The 22,726-nt window shown below is 42.1% G+C and overlaps 1 protein-coding gene across 1 annotated transcript in view; it reads right to left on the reverse strand.

Annotated features, from left to right (window-relative positions):
* Nucleotides 1-1,185: 1,185 nt before the first annotated feature.
* The window catches only part of kif16bb (kinesin family member 16Bb), a 33,164-nt gene continuing 11,623 nt past the window's right edge, over nucleotides 1,186-22,726 (reverse strand). The window contains 8 exon segments of the mRNA XM_069659017.1: nucleotides 1,186-3,327; nucleotides 4,019-4,109; nucleotides 4,925-5,098; nucleotides 9,829-9,938; nucleotides 14,371-14,453; nucleotides 16,499-16,636; nucleotides 17,951-18,002; nucleotides 18,154-18,273. Of these exon segments, the coding sequence (XP_069515118.1) occupies nucleotides 1,186-3,327; nucleotides 4,019-4,109; nucleotides 4,925-5,098; nucleotides 9,829-9,938; nucleotides 14,371-14,453; nucleotides 16,499-16,636; nucleotides 17,951-18,002; nucleotides 18,154-18,273 (2,910 nt within the window).

Here is a 22,726-nt window from a genome sequence, read left to right on the forward strand (position 1 = left end):
TTGTATACCAGTTGTATAGACCTGTTATGTCATTTAATTTTTATCTATTCCTGTATCTATTTGTCTACTTGTCTTTGTGCTGCTGCAACAACCGAATCTCCCCTCTGGGGATCAATAAAGTATCTTATCTTCTTATCTTATGCTGCCTTTGCCATTTTACACTGAACCAAGCAACACCGGCGTAAAGCTGCCCCAGTGTGTTTTTACACAGCGTTCCAGCATTGAGGAAGCAACAGGTGCGCCCCATGGGCTAGCTTCACATACACACACACACACACACACACCTGTTCTGCCCTGCCGGCTCTGCAGTTTCACCTCAGTTATGCCTGTTACTTCCTCCGAGGCAAAACGACTTCGCCCCACCATTCCACCTCTGTTACGCCTCAACTCTAATGTAAAATGCACAGAGGTGTAATAAACTGGCAGTGTAAAAGGGGCCACAGATTCAAGAAGAGTTCTAGACAGTGATAAAGAGGATAAAGTAAAAAATAAAAAGCCATGGCTAACATCAGACAGGAGGGAAGAAAGAGACAAAGCATGACAGGAGGCGATAGGAAGACAAAATATTAGACATTAGAGAAAGCAGTGAAATGCATCAGACTCTGAATTCTTTGTTTCCCCCAAGTGAAAAAGTTTATAGTGATCCTGAGTGATAAACAAAAGTCCAGAGCAGCAGTGGATTTAACTTCCTTTTATTTTTACAAACACAAATATTGATAAGAAATCTGTTTTATATAAAATATAAAATATCTTAAAGTGTTATTACATCATGCAAATGTACAACTTTATTAACTGTTACAATGAGATCTTAAATTCTTTTAAAATATCACAAAGCCTTTGAAACACATTAAAGCAGGACAAACGAGTTTTTAATCCTCAATCTTTAAACTTTAACCCCAAATTATCTAAAAAATCTTCCCTTAAACTGACAAAAAATATATTGCAGAGGAAGTGGTAAAACAACAACAGCACAAGAACAAATAAATTCAAATCTTTTAAATATCAAAAAGTCATACAGACAGTAACATTAAAATTACAGAAACTTCAAATAGGTCATAGTTTTCACAGTCACCTAACAACGAGTCTGCCCTTCCTACAGTCTGGTTGGGATGCACTTTAGACACTGCTCCCTGTGAGTGAGAGTTATCAAGCTGGGCTGTTCATTACTGCCTGTTCAATCCCTGATCAGACATTTGACAAGTGATTAATCAGGCAGGCGGCCTCAGAGGAGCAACTGAAAGTTAATTTCCACACTTCTGCATGCGGAGATGAATTTGAAACAAGCGCAGGCTGGGTCGCTGCCTTAGTCACGCTTTCAGGGTGACCCCTGCCCCTCACGTTGGCGAGGATTACATCCAGTGTGACAGCCCCGCGCTCGTCTTCACCATGCATCAGCACGCAGCGCACATCTGAGCGCTGACGGATAGTTAAGTTGTGGAATTGAGGACGGCGGGGCGCTATGGTCACAGAGCGTGGAAGCGGGTGAAAGACAGCATCCTCCTGCACCAGACCAAGGTGGGTATCTGTGAGTAAGAGCTGGGCCAGAGACTCAGTGTGGCCGATACTAACAGCTACACCTGTGTACAAGAGTAGCTGCACCTCTCCCAGGGTGACCGATTTTTGATCCATGTTACAATAGAGAAGGTAAAACAGATCAGCAAGGCTCCTCTGAAATTGGCAGCAAACCCTTAATCCAGCATCCAGCAGCAGGTCGGGTACAAAATCCAGCCAGCCTAAAGATATCGTCTTCAAGTCTCCATGTAGCAGAGGATGCTGAGAAACCCGCTCGTCCCCCGGGCAGATGACACTTAATATGGCCAAGCACAGCTCTTTGGTAAGCTTCTGGCTGTAGGTATAGACACCCAGAATGCTGTCCTCTGTAGCGCCCATCAAACGCAGACTGTGTCCAGCTAAGTTTATCTGCACCTCCTTCAGCTGCAGCAAAGGGAGGTGATGGAACAAAACCAGGAGCCCAGAGTCATCGGTCAGGGTGTAGACACCGGTCTCCAGCAGGATCAGGAGGGCAGGGCGGGGCTCAGGCTGGCTGCCTGAAGCAACGTTCACCCAAAAAAGAGCCAAAATCCTCTGGGAGGTGAACACTGAGGTGGAGATGACTGAGTGTAAAGTGTCCATCATGTCTTCAAGAGGCTGATTTTGCAGGTTTAAAAAGGAATCAGGGAATTCTATCAATGTTTGAGTAAAGATTTGGACATCCTTTGTGTTATGCACAGTCCTCGACTTCTCTAATACCTGATCTTCAGGTGCATGGTGGTCTGCATGTTTCGCTGGCTCTGTAACCAGTTTGTCTCCTCCTTTCACATGAATGTCCACCATGTCTTGCTCCTGTTGTAACCACTGATCCCCAAGATCTTCTGGGATTCTTTGTATATCATCTTGCAATTCTTCTACGCCACTAAAGCTTAGTGTTGGTGTTAGGACTGGCCTTTGTGTGGTCTCAGGATTAATGCAGCCCTGAATGATCTGAGCTGCCTCCTCAGGCTGCAGGTTTTGAGTTATCTCCGTCTGGATGTGCTGCATGAGAGGCAGATCTTTTGCCATGGAAAAAATGTGGCTATCCTTGATGAGAGAGAAGACAAAGCTCCCTTTAACCACAGAGAGAACCTGACTGTCCTTCACTACTGACAGAACATTACTTTCTTTGAGCAGAGAGACAACATGGCTGGACCAGCGGGCCCCCACAGGCTGTAGTCCCTCTTTTCTGACTTGCTGCAGCACTGTGGGAGAGCTTAAAAGAAGGCGCCCTGCATCCTGGACGATCCAAGAGACTCTGCTGACCAAAGAGCTCAGTCCTGACTTTTGAACTGCTGCAGTCTGTGTCACATCGACTCCCGGGAACTGCTCCAAACCTCCAGATTCATCCATCTCTCTACAGCCAGACTGGCCCTTGGATGTAGATTCCTCAAGTGGACAGCGGGCTGCCTGACTGCTGAGAGGCTTTTTGCTGAGCCGAGAATGAGTGCCGGTCTGTGGGAGGACAGACGTGGAGCTGCTTCTTCCTCTCTGCAGGTGGGACACGCTGCCTAATGAGCTCCCACCAGAGCCAGGTCTCCCCTTGTAGCCGTCAGCCACGACACCTTGGATCTCGTTAGCATTCCCCTCTGGCTTCATGCCGCATCCATCACCCAGGCCCAGGACACTTGTCTGCTGGAGGCTGGCATCCCCTGACCAAACCTCCGCTCCCTTACAACTTGCATCTCCAGCTCCACTCTGAGCTTTCCTCCACGGCCACTCAGACATGAGCCCCGGTCCTGATTTATGTGAAGACTCCCTCTCCTGCTCCTGGACATCCCTGGTGCTTACCCGACCCTGTAGCGCATTTTCATGCACCTCAGAACAAGTGTGAGGGACAGGATATTTCCCAGGTATGGCCTAGTTTATATTTGAGCGGTTGGATGAGAAAAGGAGAAAAAATGAGGGGAAATAAAACTTTTGCAATATGCAATTTACTCCAAAATACTAGGAAACTAAAATAACTCTTTCAACAACTCGCTTTTAAAACATCTTTATTTATGCATTCAATTATACTTGAATGCATAAACACATGCAGAGGGAAATGGACTGAAGTCTAACAAGGTACACGTATAAACAGACATATTTCAAAAGTGCCCTTATTGGAATATGCTTTTACAAAATGAATGTCATTTTCTTTGAAACCCCTACAGGAAAGTGTAATAGGGTTTAAATATGTGCATAATAAACAAACACAACAAGCCGAGGGAAAAAGTATTTCATGCCTCATAAAAATCTGTATTGAGCCCGGCAAGAGAGGAGGGGAGCCGTTGACATTTGCTCTGTTTTGCAAAGACAAAAGGGACTAGCACTTCAGCTGCACGGAGGCAAAATAGCACCTCTATAAATAAAATCTGCATAAGAAAGTCTCTATTAAAGGAACTACTTCCACCAGTTGTTTAAGCTTTATTCAATTTCTTTAAAACTGTTCCAATTTCATGCATAAACTACTTCATTTGTTGTATGTGTAGAAACTAAAATTACATACTGTGGTCATGAGGTTTTCTATCGTCGCAGCAGTAACACAGCCACCTGGCACTTTGGACTCAGCTGTTTGTGCAGACTGCAAATCCATCTGGCTGAAAAATGACACAGCAAAGATACAAGAATGAAATAATCAGTTTCATATTCTGTGTGAAAACAAAAACTGCGTCCTGATATGAGGCATGTGCACAGTACAGCTGTGTTTATATGCTTATACGCGCTGCCAGGCTCTTTGTTTTCTAAAGCAAATTCAATTATTTGCTTTGCTGTGTGACACTGGAGACTTCAAACAGTTTGCAGGCAAAAGACAAGACTGCAATAACCCCTCACCCCCACCCTCCACAAAACCATCCATTAGATTTGGAAAGCAAACAGCCCAAACGGCTGGATGAGATTAGAGCCACTCTACTAGCTGTGAAATTAAATAGAATCTGTGCATGTTGATTTGAGGATTTACATACAATACTGAGCACTCTAGAGGGGGGAGCCGAAACCAAATATACAGCTCAGAATGATTTCTGACAGTAAACAGAGGCTTTGGCTGAGCTTTGTGGGCTGCAGCAGGTTGACGAGGGCGGAAAGCAGGAGCACTAAAGCATTGACAACTTCAACCAGAGAAACACAGTGCAGGTCCTCGTGGCGATTAAAGGATTTTTGCAGATCCTGGGGATCAGTGCAGAGGATGTCCTGTACTCTGCAATGTTTGTCTACTCACATGAATAAATGGAAGAACACTGATCTGGGATTTCCAGGAAGAAGCTGACCACATTTTCTTTTCTGTCACACATATTGCTCACATGGAGAGGTTTACTGTGCTCTTGCAGCGGAAGAAATGTTAGCAAAACTGGTACACAAACAACAAATTCATTAACATAACCACAGAGACTCAGTTTGCCTCCCCCGTACTTACCCATTGCCAAGATCTTCCATCTCTGCCCCTGTTGTCTCCTGCTCCGCTCTCTGTTGATGGGGAGCCCCACTGTTTTCCTTTGAAAGTCTTTTGAAGTCCCGGTTGCGTCTGTTCAGGCTTTCTTGGACCTGCTTCCACCCCACCTCCTGCTGGTTGAGCTTCTCTTCCATCCTCCTAGTCACACACACAGAGTCTATATGAGTCCTTTCATATGCACCCTTTTAACACATCTCATAACAAACATATCTGGTTCATTTTGTGGCTGTTATATAAAACTCCAACCTAGATTTGTGGAGGCACCTGGGATGTTAACTTTGTTCGTTTCAGTTAGGTGTCACTGGGCGGGAAAGCTCCAGGGCTGAGAAGTGAAGCCAGTGAGGGAGTGCCAACAACTGCAGTTCCTCCTGTGGCCACTTGAGGCTGGATCCAAAAGTGAGTCAATCCCCATTCGGCCCCATATAAAAGCTTTACAGCAGAATTAAACATGTTTACAGCCTGGTACAAAAAACTGTTTTGGTCTCTGTAGCTAATTTCTCTTTTAATGACAACTGTATGCCGGTTGTTGTTTCTAAAACTTGTCTGTTTAAATTATATTGAGGCCTAAAGTTTGCTTGCTTCAGGGCCCGATCATACAGAGCACGTTTTAGCAGCTGGGGCGGCTTTTTTGTAGTTGTTTTCAATAAGAGGAACTCAAAGTAGAAAAGCGCCCAACGTCATTAGCGTTTTTTCTCATTCTCCAATCGGATGAAATACTTATGACAGTTTAGAATATAACGGTTAGGTTAATGACAGCTAATGATTCGGTGGTTGCCCTAACACAGGGGTCTCCAACCCTGATACTGGAGAGCTATCTTCCTGCGTGTTTTAGGTTTCTCTGTACTCAAACACACCTGATTTTAATGATCTGCTCGTTATCAACCGACTGAAGCTTCTCATGTGATTGATAGTGATCAAAACATTCCAATCAGGTGTGTTAGAGTACGGAGAAACCTCAAACATGCAGGAAGGTAGCTCTCCAGGAGCAGGGCGGGAGACCCCTGCCCTAACAACAGTAAAAATAACAGCTCTTTTTTAACTGTAGGCTTCCACAGAAAACGCGCTCTGTCTGATCGGGACCTTAAGTGAAAGATGGGAGCTGCTAGCTGTTTGCTAGGTGTCATCTCAGCTAAGTCAGTCTGTGTTTACATCAGCCTTGTTAGTTATTGTCTTTTTTCATGCAAAAATCAGACAAGTAATCTATCTTGCTGTGACGTTTGTTGGACTAACAGATATTAGATAGATACCTATTTTCAGAAGGTGTCTATCTAATCTGTTATTACTTTATTTGTTAGCATTAATTAGCAGGTATTGGTGTCTGTCATCACCTGGTTCTTTAGCTTTTAGTGTTTGTCGCACATTGATATCTTCGTGGTGACTCGTGCATGCGAGTCAGGACTGTTGCCCACAAAAAAAGGTAGGCCTTAGCAACGGGAAGAACAGGTATTTAAAAGGTAACTGGTAGGTGTTGCTCCCCCACCACTTTCTAAACTGAGATTTGGTCTAGCTAGCTTTGAGTCAGCTTTGTTCACAAGCTCCTTTAAATTCTTTAGCCTTAAAAATAAACAGACTACACGACGAACCAGCTAATGAATTAGCAACAGGTGTAGACGGTACAGCTTGGACAACTTAGCATTTGCTAACCCCAAGCTCTCGTCAAAATGTGGTCCCTACTGGCTCGAAAAAATCAACATAGGGACAGCAAAAATGACATAAGGCTTCAAAAAGACAGTCGAAAAGTCTAATGGCTGACCTCATACTGGTTAAGTTTATTGATTATACAGTCTGTGAGTGTAACACGAAAGAAAGAGGGCACAGCCTTCAGGGGTAGATATGCAAGATTGTAGCTGCACTCAACCCAGTGACAGGAGCTCCTATAGTGATGGACTTTTAACTGAGTAAAAACACTTTTTCAGAGGGTTCAAGCTCCTAATAACAGCCTGTCGGTGGTCAGAGGAGGCAAATAGTTAAGTTGCCACTTGGTCCTCTGGCTCGAGATGGCAGACACTGAGAGGGATGTCAGATGACGGACTTTCAAAGCTAACTTAGCCATTAAAAGCTGCTTGGGTCAAACACCAGCTGGCCCGGTCCATCAGTGGGAGCTCTCAGAGTTCAGACATGCTGCGTTTGAAAGAGCTGCAATTTAAAGTTGGCTTCAACATACTGTCTCTGTTACACAGTCCATTTATTTAAGAATAAAACAAACACAGTGGGACAACTTTTACTAGAAGAAAAGAAGTGGGACTTGTGTTCATGAATTCAATAAAAACAATACTCTAGTTTCTGACCCCGTCATTATAGACCAAAAGACTTTTCGTGCCTCTCCGAGGAGTATCCACTTATTTGTTTCCAAACAAAAGCTCAATTAATGCTTCTACACTTCATGCTTAGAGGCAAGGTTAGATAAGAAAGTCTGCTAACGGCTGACAAAAATCCACTTTAATATCAAAGATATAAAGTGCTCCCATGCCGTCAGAAGCAGGTCAGACTTTCTGTCGATGTAGTTTGCCTTTTCTTGTCCGAACTCTCCAGTGAGAAAGTCTGTGATCCACCTGATGTAGCCGATAACTGGCAGGTTGCTTTTGTTACACTCGAGCACTCCCCTCAAGCAACTGCAGGTCAGTTCATTGATATTTCCTGTCGCCCTCAGAGCTGAACAGATACCCGCGGACGCCGTTTGAATTCAAATCATCTGCTCTTATTTACCGATGAGGGTTATTTCCAAGATGATCGGGCACATTTAAAGATCAATTCTGTCCTTGCTGCGAGGGAGGTTTATGCTTTGCGAACAACAAGAACAAGGATGGAATACATATCCAAGCACTGAGAGAAGGAAAGACCTTCCTCCACTGCTTTTCCTCGGTGCTTGAACAGATGATGGTTCAGCGTGCCAGGTGAAGGGGTGAAAGAAAAAACAAAGATATCAGTCTAACACATGATTTAATATTCTAGGGGGGTGTTCTGCTGATTTGCTATAGGGGTCTTTGTGTTTTATGTTTTATGTTCCTTTAAAAACAGCCTCAAAGACCAGTTGATGTGCCATTTAAATCCACAGACTGTAATCAACATAATAAGGAAGACAACAGCCGAGTAGTCGACTAATAGTACCCTGAATTAATCCCATATAAGAAATGGAATAGCCTATAGGTTTTAAAAGTGATGCCAATGCACAAGTTTCTTTAGCCTGCATTATTTCTAATGGCCAGCAGGGGGAGACTCCACTGATTATTAGTACAACCCAAATCACTTTTTACAGCTTCTACATAAAAATGTAGAATCTGCAGGTTTGGAACCGGATTTTAGTACGGGAAGTGTTCTGGTTTCTGTTTGTAGTCCGAGTAGTATTGACCAATCACGTATCAGCAGGCTTCGGCATATGCATCTGTCGTAATGACATCCCGGCTCCCAGCAGCGCTGATCTGACAACGACTTAGCTTCTTATTAATCTCTATAAACAGACATGTGCAGCAAGTTCAGTTAACAATCTGTTCAAGATGTAAATTTCAACTTGAGACAAATCTCCCCTGACCCTGTGTCACGAAAGCCGATCAGCGTTTAGAGTTCCCGAATTCCTGCATCATAAATGATGTCTCCGCCCTCCGTCTCATGTTAAAGTAGTTTTCTTCTCCTCTTGAGGACAGACCTGACAAAGCTTCATGTTGTTCCTAATCTGCATCATGATGTTGTTCTTTCAGCAAACTGAAGAGCCGTTAATTAAAGTCGATCACAAGAAAATCTGTTTCTGTTTGGGCTTCATCCCGCTGAAGAAAGCCAGAGTGCAGCCTCTGTGTAACTTACTGTTTACAGTGAGACTGAGACTCAGCACAGACAGATGAACGGGCGCTCCTCCGGGGGATGGGACGAACCAAGAGATGACAGCGTTTATTTTGCAGACATGCGAAGGGGCAAAATACGCTTCGCTTTTGATCTGAACATGCAGTCACTTCTCAAGTTTCTATCTGGACTGTAAACAATGCAGCGCACGGAAAAATCGAGTTTATCGCTAAACGCTGGCTAAACCGGAATGTCCAACGTGTTCACCGTTGCTCCCAGAGGCTATACTGTCTCAGACGATAGCCGATGGGTTCCAAGATTGGTACATTCCTGACTCCAAAAGATTGCTTGTGCCAAATTTCAAGATATTTCCTCCAGGCCAGGAATGTTTGATTTCCAAACATTTGAAGATATGCGTCTAACAGCTATGAATATGTAGTCATGGATATATTTGTCATTAAAACTTTCTTATTCTTAAAACTTTCTTAAGCTCTGACGCATGCAAATTTTAACTGGCTCATTCAGTCTGCCACAATTGCTATATTTACCACTTTGAGCGCCCAAAGAGTCCTTGATGACATGAGCAGAGCGAACCTGTCCTTGGCTAAAGACAAACTTAGTATTGAGACAGTATGTAGGCCTTTCTCTGTCTGCATCCCTGTCTGTATTATGTTGTGTTGTATCTGCTGGAAGTGTAGTAAAGCACAAGTGGAGCGATGTCACTTCTAATCAGGGCTTTTGTTATTTTCTTCTTTGCATTCAGGGAGTTTTCTGTGAAGCTGAACTTCAAGTGCACTGCAGTGATTCTGGAAATAGGACACAGGAAATTCATTGAACTAGAGGCCGTTTTGGGACATGTCCTCGGTTGTAGGATACATGCCTTGTTATGATTTCCACTGGCGCAGCATGAAGAAATTCATAATGGATTTTTGCATGTTTCCGACTCTGCACGCAGAAATGATTTATGCCGTGATTTATGGCTTTGATTTGGCGTACGTGCCAGATGAAGCCTGCTCAATAAGCAGGCATATTGTGGAGACGGAGTGAGAGAGGGTTCCGTTGTGCATGGTTCACAGAGTGTAAAGAGCTATTACACATGTCTGCAGAAGTCTCACCCTGAATTCTGAAGCATCACCTTGGACGGATTCTCAGTAGATTTGGACGTGTCAGTCAAGGACAGGCTGAAGGGAGACAGCAGCCCGCTCTGCAGACAACAGAATGAGAGAGCACTGTGAAATGACAATGAGTGACAGCTGTATATTCACCATATTCCTTTAGCAGCTATTTTCCAGTGATGTCGCGCTCAAGGTGAGAAGCTCAAATGCAAATTTTGTGCTGCTGCGTCACAGGTTTGCAAATCTTGTGAGCAGAGAGACTCTGACAAATCAATGATAACCCACAGACTGCATAAAAAGATGGCCGACATGACAGCTCCCTAAAAGTGAGGCCAAACCCTCTCTATCGCCCCCTGCTGACTGGCTGCCGTATAGGTCATAAAGCCCGCCTCCTCCATGTTAACAGATGGGACATGAGTCAAACTATAAAATCAAAATACACAACAAATACATTTTTCTCAAACATGGTTTCTGTCATTCTAGTTAGTTCTTATCATGCTGATTTGTGACGTCATGATTGACAGCTCTTTTGACAAATCCGGCTCCTGCAGCGTTCTGTTCCCGAGCAGCAGAGTAGAGGAGGAACAGCGAGAGGAGACGTAACTAACACTAACACTACAGTCATTGAACTTTCCATAACCCTGAATAACTGCTTCAGACCGACACAAGAAGCTGTTCTGCTGCAGACTGAGCCCACCTGAGGGCTCCAACACGTCAAGGCCACAAGGTAAATGTGTGTTTTAATTAGCAGAAGGTGCGGTGCTTCAATACTGCGGTTCCTCCAGTCGATCTCCACATCACAGACTCAAAATGCACAAGATGTCAGCGTCTGCTTCCGGGGGTATTTTGGCTTCATTTTTGTTGAAGACGTCATTGTAATAATCCATTAGCATTTTTTGTTAGACAATAGCTTGTTCGCATTCAACCAATACCGAGTTAGCAAAACCTTTGGATAGTGTCACATGATACTAAAGCAAATGCATAAATTCCGAGCTAACAGTCATGTTAGAAAGCTGTGATGCTGGCTAGGCAAATATGTTGTTAGCTCGCTAGCTAACGATGCTGTTTGCTAGCTAATGTATATGTTATATAACAAATTGAAAGCTAGCCAACAATAATGTTAGAATTGGTTACATGCAAATGTTAGCCTTTGTGACTTAGCTGTTGATGCCTAATGAGTTATTAAATATTATTTTTTTTAACTGTCAATCATCTTCAATCACGTTCAATTGAGAAGCCAAGAAACAAAGATTTGTCAGATCCTCTAATTGTGTACGATTTGTAAACCTGGAATATATCAGTAAAACATTTAAACCTTTGAGCTTCCCAACCTGAGCATGACAGAGGAAGATGGACGCTGTGTGGTAGATTTGCAACTAAATAACGGTTTAATTTTTGTATTAACTGTCTGACAACATTTGACGACATGTAAATGATAAATGTCCTGCAAATCAATCTTTGCAAAATAAGGATAAGCACCATGAAATTATCAAGTATTCCTAAAATAGGCAGAATTCTTCATAAACAAAAGAACAGCTGTAATGTACAACCAGGTCCATTCATTTGGTTCCATGTAGTTTTACCCGTTTCTTTAGTACTGTTCTCTGCACTCAAAGGAACTGTTACACAATTGAAATAGGCCATTTTAAATTCACTTCTTTACGCAACAGTTACACACATTCTGGTTATGTGAGCACATATTCAGACTGAGCAAATGTGAGACTCTTGGGACCATCTCATTTGGAATCAATGTTAAAAAATGAATGGCACAGGCTCTGCTTGGAACCACAGCGGGGCCTGGATGTCTGTGCTTTACTTGGCCGCAGTAGCGAGCAATTTTCAATAATGCAGAGAGCAGAAAGCTGTCAAAAAACAGAAGTACAGCTGTGTCTGTAAAATGGCCTGTGAATCCATTTTATTACATGAAATGTTATAAAAGTCTGGGAGGAAATGCTGAAAGGGGACACATTTTGAGTTGCAGGCATTACGGTCTTCTCTCTGATCAAGTAATTTCCTTTCATATACTGTACTAAAATAACGAACTAAAAATACCTTTAAATGATACTGGACATGTCATTTGACTTCTGCAAAACACTAAGCCACATGTCATGTAACTTTCACACTGCCACAAATCTATAAGTAGTTGAGCATCCAGGAAACATGATTTGTATGCACACTGAAAGAGCGACAGGCTTCCATTCCTGAGATGTCAGACTGTCTACAGGCCTCTTGGTAACCTGCTTCACTGTTGCTGCTTTCACACAGTCAATCGGTTCTTTGAGATTGGTTGGTGTGAACCGTTTAGAGTCTTGTACTTTTCTTGTATTCTCTCCCTGATTAGCAATTTTCTGTTGCCAAGAAATTGACCAACTAGTTGTACCTAAAATCACTTGTCACACTTCAACTGTATGAAGAGCTCCATTCTGCTTATTTTGCAACCTCTAAAGCAGGGGTCTCCAACAGGTAGCTCGCAAGCCTGGATTTTAGCAGCTTGCCAAGAGGTTCACAGACTCTGCATTGAAGTGGGAAGAGGCTTTCATGATTTAGGTGTCAAGTTGGTCTTTGGCAGATATTTTATCCCCTCGATTTAACAAACTATCGAACTCCTCAAGGTCATGTCTTTGTCTCCGGAAAAGTTTCAAAATTAAACAGGAAGTGACAAAATGAAAATACACTGTAGCTGTGTCTCAATTCAGGGGCTGCATCCTCTGAAGGACGCAGCCTATTGGTTGCATCATTAGTAACCTGTGTAGACCGCTAATTCCAAACTGAAATGAGACAGTATGGTCTACGGAGGATTTCCTTTTTGTCTCACCAGCCATTCCCACCCATACTCCTGCGTCACAAAGCGCCACTCTTGTCGCCTAGCAACAGGTCTAGCTTACTTTCTAACATAACTAACGTCACGTAACATATAACACAACTATTATTTTAAAGATAATTTATAGTTTTGTTTTTTTACATTTGTATCACCAGCTATTCGATTGAGTTGCAACCAAAGACGATAAAAAGTGTATTCCTCGGCCGTGTAAGAGTCGGCCATCTCCTTTGAATGGCGAGCAATGAATCTCGGTATATGTTGGATGCACCTGATGGGTCCTTCGTGGCTCGGGAGAAAGAGGACGCATTTTTCTGAAGGAGCCTTCAAAGCCTTCAAGGCGCCGCTGTGACGCAATCGGCCTTGAAATAAGTCATTCAAAGGATGCAGCCCTGAATTGGGACACAGCTTGTGTCTCTCTTTCGAATTTCCTGCTCCCTGTGTTTCCCACCACCTGTGTCTTGTCTTCCGCTGACTGTGTTTGTATATATACCTTGTCTGTCTTCCCTCTCGTTGCCAGTTCGCTGTGTTCGCTTGAGTCACCTCGTCCCAGACTTTTGATGATAGTGCTCAAGAGGGATTTCTGTGAATTAATCATTGCTTGTTTTTTGACTCTGCCTGCTCCTGTGTTTTTCTGTTTACCGAACCTTGGACTGGACGTTAAATCTCTAATAAAGCATTTGAGCCAATCACCTGCCATTCCATTGGATATAACACAATTGATCCATGTTAACATCCATGAATGTATGTTGTCAAACATGACAACAGACGCTCTTTTAGTGTTGTGGCCCAAAGTACAGATTTACTGACTTATATTAAATGCATTTACCCATATTTCTGCAGATAGACGGATGGAAAAGGAACATTATATAAAAACTACAATTAATTATAATCCTAAATATTCTTATTTCCCCTTAAGGGACATCAGCTTATTCTTTGACTTAGTTAAATTGGCCAGCGGCACACAATGATTCCTTTGACCCCAAAACAGACTTCTGTCAAATATTCTATTTTCAAGATAAAACATTTGAAATTCTCTGACTTGTTTATTTTAGATGATTAATTCTCCCTGAACATAAACTCCTATCAGTTTTCATTCTTACACCCACTGAAGCTTATGCAGCTCAAATTCATGAAGAATTCTTATACAGTAACAAATTATTGGAGAGAAAAACTGGTAGAGGTTTTCTTAAGATCTGAGGATGCATTCACACAAAGCGTCTTTAAAAACACATGAAGGAGAACGAACGCCAAGAGGGAGCCGTTTCAAGCCAGATGAAAAGCAGCCATTTTGAAAGCGGCTGCACCTGGCATCCTTTCAGGAAGAGCTTTTCTAAGGTTGAAAACAGTTCAACATTGTGGGGGGATTGTTTATGATGTAAAGATCTGGCGCTTTTTTCTTTGTGAGCCAATTAGTCAGAACAAAAACAGACAAAAACAAAAGTAGGCAGTTTTTCTTATTTTGATCAGAAATAATCTGCATTGATCTCACTGGTGGGGATGTTGAGTTTCTGATGTAGAAAGAAGTGTGAGAGTTCAGCATGAGCAATGTTTGCTGAAAGACGCAGGTAGTACAGCTGGTAGTTATGGAAACAAAGTGCATGATGCTGACTTGCTTTTATAAAATCACAAGCAGAAAATGCAGTTGAAGCATCTTATGCGAGCAGCACAGCAGCATAAGAGTTCGTCTGGTGTGTGTGTACCTGACGTTTCTCTCTGAGCTGGGCTGCTTCAGTCGGGTGGTTAAAGCGGAGTATAGTTCCTCTTCCTATCTGTATGATGGCACCTGAAATGGACAAAAGAGGTAAAGTGTGAAAAGAGTTGCAAATCACCAACGCACCTACCATTTAAACGTTTGTTTTTCAATGGCTCTCCTTCATTCAGATTGGCAGCAGGGGGTCAATTAATTCCTGATAATGGACACATTTGGACAAACTTATAACTGGGACGCAGCTGAAGAAAGAGAAACTGTAACATACAAGCTGCAAGATGCACACTGTCCTTCTGGTCTGACTAATACTTTGGATCACATCCCACTCGCTATTCAACTTCAGGCTGCAGCCGACAGCAAACATGGCCGACCACTGGTTCAGGAAAAACTTGATGTCGCACACAGCTGGTTAACTAGCTAGTCTTGTTGTTAAACATGCTGCCGAAATGTATTTATAGTATGTCAACCCTATGCAATGTTATTGACTTTGAATTCTGCTAGCATACAGTTAGCTTCCTTGTACATAGGTAAGTCAAAGCACTCCGAGCAGAGCGCAACAGAAATATCTCCCGTTTGACAAGAGTCCTTCTCTGACTTTTATAGCCATTAGTCAGACATGTGTTACCAGGAAGTTACAGTTTGTTAAGAACATTATATTTTTATTGCAGAACATATGATGGCACAAATTATTGGGCTTAGTTTTTATTACTTTGGCTAGCGACTATGGTATTAGCGTGATAATACCCTAGGGGTCCATAATCAGGAATTTATAGGCTCTGCGGAGGCAACGTTCTTAAATTCCTTATAATGGACACCTCGTCAGGCATTACAGAAATGCCACGCCAACCTCTGAGCTTTGCAGTGCACTAGAAAGATTGAAAAAGCGATAATGTGATGCGTTTAAGGCAGTTACAAGTGAAAGAAAGGGTCTGCCAAGTCTTTGGAACAACCTTTGGAAGTGTGGCAAAATATCTATAACGTAGAAAAAAGGTGAGAAGAAAAAGACTTTGGCAATTGCCAATGTTCCCATCATTGTGAGATTTGCAGTGAACTTGGGGAAAAGTTGGCACAAAAAGTTCCAACATTTTCCTCTGCTGAGGTAAAGTGAATGAATTGCCATGAAGAACACAATCCCAGACGTGATTGGCAGTGACCTCGAAAAGGGGGATAATTTACCAGAGAAAATAACTCCAAGGAAACTCGAGAAGTCTTGTAGAGCTATTGAATTGAAGTGATATTAGGGTTTATATATCAGGCTCGTGCACATATGGCCACATCCACAGATTTTCTCCAGGTCTCCTCTCCATTCTCCTCCCTTCTCCTCTCTCGGCAGAGCAAATACTAATCTTGCTACTACTAATGACTTCTGACGAGTGACAAAGCACCTGAGAGGGCAGCCTGTGATGGATTCCAGCTGCTGTTGGACTGAAAATTACTATCATTTGTTCAAGAAAATAGCTTCAGATGCAGCCGTTTCTGAAGGGGATATTGGATAAATTGAAATGGTTATAAAGGAGACTAGCGTAGCCGGGCCTTGCGCCGCCTGGTTCTGTGTGCAGTTTTTATCTCTGGAAAGCAAAGCAGCGAGGATGAGGAGGCAGTAAGCGCGGAAAGCTCCCAGCCCCGGCACGCAGGGTCTGCTCAGGGGGGCAAGAGTTTCAGCTCCGATTGGCTCTGTCCTTTGAAAGGTTAATGCTCTGGCCCACTTCAAACCTGCCGGCCCTATCAACTCCATCTGCCAATTAAATGGAGGGCCTGGGGCTTTGTCTGGAGCTTTGTCCGGGGCCTCTCGCCCTTCAAAATGTTTAGTAAGAGAAATGGCATCTACCCTGTGGAGAGCTGTGTTCACAATCCACTCATGCCCTGAGTGCGCTGCCGTGGGGGACCCGGGGACATAAAGTGGATTTCATTTGCAGATGTGATGCAGTGATTTCATATAATTGCATTCAAAAAAGATGAAAGTGTTATTGCTTCCCACGAGCTGAATAATTGGGAATCTGAGAGACAAATCTTCATTATTACAGACATGGCCTTCTTTCCCTCCTCCTCCTCCTCTTCCTCCTCCTCCTCGTGATCATTAAAAAATATCAGGAGCACATTAGCTTTGCAGACATGCTTACCCTGAGTCAGCTGGCAGGGATCGGTTAACACGGAGCCATTGACTGAACACAGTGCACCATCCTGAGGGATCAGAGTCACGGTCCCAGCTCGGTTCTCAAGCACACAGTGTTCACCCAGCAGCCCAATCCCATGAAGCACTGAAATACAATTAAATATGAAAGCATAAAAAGGACAGACTTATTTTCAGTCAGACCCACCGTATCCACACAACTTAGCTTTGTAACTCTTGTGCTGAGAATTGCAGTGAATTTAAAGTGATGTCAGATGTCTTACATTACTACCATTTGTCAACAACTAATGTTAGCATTCTACTACTTCCTAGCTTACACCAACATGTGATAGTGTTACAAGATAATAAAGTAAATTCTTAGCTAATGATGTTAGCTAGCTATAACTTAGTGTTAGATATAAATTGGTTGAATGCTAACATTAGCTGTTGTCAAATGGTAGCCAATTAGTTATCAAATGTGTTGTTTTAACTTGAAATGTGGCCCAATATCAGCTAGCTAAAGGTTAGAAATTTGTCAGATGTTAACTGTTGAGACTTAGCTGTTGGTAGAAAGAAAGTTATCAATAAAACATATTTGTAATCTCATTAGGACAGCTCACAGTCTTAATGTTAGCATTCAACCACTTCCTAGCTTACACCAACATTTGATAATGTTACAATTCCAAGCTAGAATGTTAGCTCACTACAGTTAATGTAAGCTAGGGATTGGTTGAACGCTAACCTTAGCTGTTGTCTAACGGTAGCTTGTCCAATGTCCCTCTGCATGGACCTAAACATCATGGTACACAATAATCTACCATTTGACAAGAGAATGTTAATATTCATGCACTTCCTAGCTAAAAATCACAATTTATTAGTATTAAAAGAGAGGATAGGACGGGTGTAAATTCCTAATGATGTTAGCTAGCTAAGATAAATGTTAGCTAGAAGTTTGTGGAATTCTAACATTAGCTGTTGTGACTTGCTGTCCATATAAGCTTACAAATACGTCGATTTGATAAATCACTAATTCCCGACAGCTTTAGTCACAACAGCTAACGTTAGCACTCATAGTTAACACATATTTAACAGTTAATGAGCTAACATAACCATTGCTATTTGCACCTTCCTTTGCTAGCTGTTGTCTAAAGTTAGCTAATAAGATTTCAAATATGTTGAATAACTTGAAATACGGTCTGATGTCCCTGCAGATATTAAAATAAATTAGTAATTTAATTAAAGTAGTGAAATCATAGCGATTTGTTAAATCGCCCACTTTGTTAAGTGGGATAATGTACACCGAGCGGGTTGTTACTGTGGAAAGAAACCCTGATGCTTTACATTGTGCCTTACATTACAGCATTTTAGCTTCCCACTCTCAGCATGACAAAGGAAATTGTCTGCCGTGTGAATATATTGAATGCATAACTCAGCAGTTAAGAATATAGTAACCTTGACTTACCAATTCCCCGACTGCATGATGCTTCGTCACTCCCAATCAGTGTCCTGCCCTCCTACAGAGAAGATCAAACGCTTATGATACAATATGCAATTTAGTGTTTTGCAAGCACAGCAACTGAGGAAAGCATTAGACCATGTCTTGTAATGAACTCTGAAGAAAATACACAGATCTTTGTGAATTAAAAGTGAAAATGATCTCTTTACTTTCAAATAATACAGGATGATTCCAGTGCTGAGCAGGTCTTCATCAATGCCGATCAGATGAGGTAACTGGCAGTCCAGGACCACTCCACTCCCCTCTTTCCTCAGAGCCACAGTCTCCTCCTATAGGACACGAGAGAATATACCATTTAATAGCCTGTAGCGGGCATGGCATACAATATGAAATAAAAATGCTGACAGACATTTAATGGCAACCAGCAGAAAACTGAATTCTTTATGACTGCTCTTCCTCGCCCGAAGGCCAAGCATCGTTCCAAGCATGTGTCGCCATGAAGCAGGAGAGTGGCTAACGGCAAAAGAGACGCCATAAATCATTCAGGTTATCGTGGCGAGAGTCAAACTGTACATTGTGTTCAGCGAGTGAAACAGACGCAGCGCCGGCGCCTACGCAGACACACACAGGTGGGTCGTATAGCATGCACCATTGCCTTTATTGATACATAGCTACCAACACTGTATGCTGCTATTAAAATACTCCCAAGCTTGTAAAGTATATCATCTTTAGATAATAGCAACAAACTTCAGCATGTCCTTTGTCTTTTACAATGTGTCCTCAAGAAGAACTGCATGGAAGGTCAAACTAAAGTGGATATTTGTGCCTCATAGGCTCACATGAAGGGGAAATCATGTCCGTGCTTAAACATGACGATAAAAAGCATTGAGTAGATGTGCAGCAGGTTCTCTTTCAGTACTTTTTGGTTGCTTATTCCATCTTGAGAAAGGGTCATTGTATCGGTAGAACAGAAACTAATTCAAAATGTAAAATTTGGACATGGACATTGGTCATTCAAAACACAGTTCAAGGCACACTGTAGGAATGTACAGAACTAAATTACAGTCGCCTCTGATATAACCAAAAGTGTTTGTGAGTCAATGTCTGTTTTTTTATTTAAGATTAATGTCCACATTACATTGATTTATACTGTTCGGTGACTTACTGCAACACAACAGTTGCATCACTATTCAGAAAAGGTCATTAAGACTAGTCCAGAATCCCAGCTACATATGTATTTAAAAAGGTGCCACACTTTTTCGCTGCATGTATGGGATAAGAAGGAGAGAAATTGATTTTATCCTTGAAGGCCATTTATAAAGCAACACCTTCACCTCCTTTTCACTGCCTCCTTCTATTGTTGAAGTGGAAATTTAAACGCATGAGTCAAACCACCTTAAATCATGTGTCTGTCAGGGGGCGATATTCATTTAACTTTGAATAAAATGTCTTTGTCTTATTTCATTTCTGACTTGACTGAAAGGGTGTTAAGCTTCAAAAGAGGCTGCTCACAGAATGAGTTTGTTGAGCAGTTAATTTGGCAATTATGCACAAAAGAAATGAAGCACTTAGCCTCAGATGGCTTGCCAGGTTCAAACGACACACTGAATTAAGCCATAAAGAGAAACTTTACCCTCTTGGAAAGTGTTAAAGCCAATAACCTTTTCTACTCAGGGCAATGGCTGCGGTTCAATAACCCAGAGTCTACCCAAGTATGAGTGGCCCTATCAGAAGGGTTCCTCTGTTAAGCTGGTGGACTAAAACCTCACATTGCCATGGATTATCATAAGTACCTCCCCAAGAGGCAGAGCAGAAAATCTCACATGTGGAGGCAACACTCTGCATAAACTAGTTCCCCTCTCTTTCAACCTCTCCCTTCACGGTCCAGTCTATACGAGAGAGACGGAGAAGAGGCGGTGTCCACCATCAGTGCCACATTGGCAGCTGTGAGGCGGGAGAAATCCTTTTTTTCTAATGAAGAGGGAGAGACATCGACCCCAGCCCCTGTACTTAATTAAAAGAGATTCTTCACAGACTTCATTAGAGGTGAGGAGCAGCCCGGCAGATTAATGCGCTGTGTCACTTTCCTCAGACAACAGGAACAGATGAGATCCTCTTATTTTCTCCTCACGTTCGCACACATAGCAGAGAAAGTTGCTCTTCACCACACCCAGTCAGACTGTCAGTCAGTCAGTGAGTCTGTGAGAGGACAAAAAAAAGTGCTTTCAGATTGAGGCAGCTGGTGAACATACTGTAATTAACTGTGGCCCAGACCAGCAGCCAGGCTCGGGCAGCATTTAGGCTTCCATTAAAAGCCATCATCTGTGGTTGGGCAGAATTTTTAATGGATTTTTCTCAGCACTTTGACAGTTCAGGTTTCCAACTTAGTTAATATGCATTTAAAACACTGCAATACTGGGAGAATCAATCCTTCTTCCCTGACTGCCCAGCAGCCTTGTGAGGAGGAGCAACTTGCACCTAACAGAGCAGATAAGCAGGTTCTGAATACAGAAGAAAAGAAGAACTTTAGCATTTATATTACCCTGTTACTTTAAAAGGTTAATTTCCTTGAAATAGAGGTATTTTTATCCAAAATTACTGCTTTTTATGAAAGTTTAAATTAATATCCCATGCCCCAAATTCTCCCGCTACAGGTCCCATAGAAGAAGACATTAATTCCTGCGCACCATGACCATATTTACAAGGCAGCCATTTTCCTCTCACATCATACCCATGGCGGGAAGCTAAAATGGTAGTATGGACTGTATGCCAGGTTGTAAGTCGGATAGATGTTGAGTATCTGACAAAAGTTATCATTTCACAGCTTTCCCGATCAGGAGTAAATGAAAAGATAAATAGTAAAAATCTGTAGATGTAGCTAGTGTTAGCACTCAGCTACTTTCTACCTAGCTAATATAACAGTTAGCTTGGAAGTGGCTGAATGCTTTTAAAAGTGTTATTTGACACAACAGGAAACAAATCAACAGACTTAACTTGGAAAAAACAACATATTTGATCATTCATTAGCTATCAAACAACAGCTAACATATCATACAACACAAAAGAAGCTAATGTTAGCATTCAGCTACTTCCTACCTAGCTAATATTACCGTCAGCTTGGCACAGGCTGAATGCCAACATTATCTTTTGAAGTATTACTTGATACGATAGGAAACACATTAACAGACTTAATTCATTAGCTATCATCAAACTACAGCTAAGTTATCATACAACACAAAAGAAGCTAATGTTAGCATTCAGATACTTCTTACCCAATATTACCGTGAGCTTGGTAGAGGCTGAAAGCTAACGTAATCTTTTAAAAGTGTTATTTGATTCAATAAGAAACACATTAACTGACTTATCTTGACAAAACAACATATTTAGTTGTTCATTAGCTACCATCAAACTATAGCTAGCTAACGTAAGCATTTACCACTTCCCCGCTAACATTAGCAAGGAATTAACGCCTTTCCTATCGTATTATACAACACAATAGAAATGGTCATGTTAGCATTGAGCCCATTCGTCTGCACTCAAAACGGCAGCGTTTCTATACGTTGCAAAAAAGATAAACTTTTAAGAAGACAAAAGTGGAGATAAGATGCTAAGGTGGAAACTAAGCTATGCAAGGCCTGGTTTTGATCTTAGTAAGATTAAATGATGATCCTTCATGATTAAATCAAATAGTTGGGAATATCAAAATAGGGGGGATCATTATTCCAAGAAAAATACGGTAAGGAAAAGGGACACTGAGATCGACCGACTCAAGTTTGGCATGTTTCCTCTCTGGTAGACAAAGGGGGCTTAATGTTTGTCAGCTAGCTAAAGGATGATGTCATTCCAGCATGCCAAAGGTTTCAGCACTAGGCTGCATAATTTAGATGTTTTTTTTTCCTCTCGGAACGCGAGTTTGATGCTTTCTGCTGTCTCTATCGCAACCGATGTCAATTTATGGTAATTAATTTTTGCACAGATGAACAATAGGCTGAAACGTCATAGATTCTTATACGCATTCTTTGTGTATATTAAGAATTTGAGCCGGAATGTCATCTTATTGATGTGTGGACTACACTTTATTTCAGGGTCTCAAAGTTATTCATTTTCATGAATCAAATTAACTAAGTTATTTTGGAAGCAATAATGGCATCTGAAGAATTAAAGGCAGGATGCTGAGTAGAATACGCAAGAGTCATAAAATAGCTTCCTAAGATGAATAACAGCTGACAGTATGGAGGTACAGTGACATTAAACAGAACCAGGCTTGAAGCATTCAAGGCTTAAGTTGCGTCTTGGTTTTTCCCAAACATGCAACAATCAGCACAAAGAGTACGAGGATCAAAGAAACACTGGTTCATTTTATATTAGTGTAATGGAGGCTCCTCCCACCACGCTGTTATACAATGGGACCTGAAAGGGAGGCCAGGGGAGCAGAAAGCAACTCTTCTCGTGAAGTAGAGCTACTCACAAATGTGTGTGTATGTGTGTCTGCATATACACCCCTGCAGAAGAACAACATTTTACTTTACCCTCTTCCTGCCTTTTTTGTTCTCCCAATCTGTTTCCGTCTCTGTCTGCTAAGAGGCTGCTGAGGAATCCATCTCGTATTAATTACTTTCTCTTTCCCACATGCCCTGTAACCAATCTGGGAAGCTGACGATGAATAACTTTGCATTCTAAATCTGCTTTGAATACAGAATTCAAAATTCTGTTTACACCACTCTTGGTCAACTCGTCTCCTCACGGCCCAAGCGGATATTTTCTTCTAGCTTTCAGCAACAA

Source organism: Semicossyphus pulcher, unplaced genomic scaffold, assembly GCF_022749685.1.
Source record: "Semicossyphus pulcher isolate SPU_LCO1_2020_fin unplaced genomic scaffold, fSemPul1.0.p SCAF_12, whole genome shotgun sequence".
In the NCBI taxonomy this organism is placed as follows: Eukaryota; Metazoa; Chordata; class Actinopteri; order Labriformes; family Labridae; genus Semicossyphus; species Semicossyphus pulcher.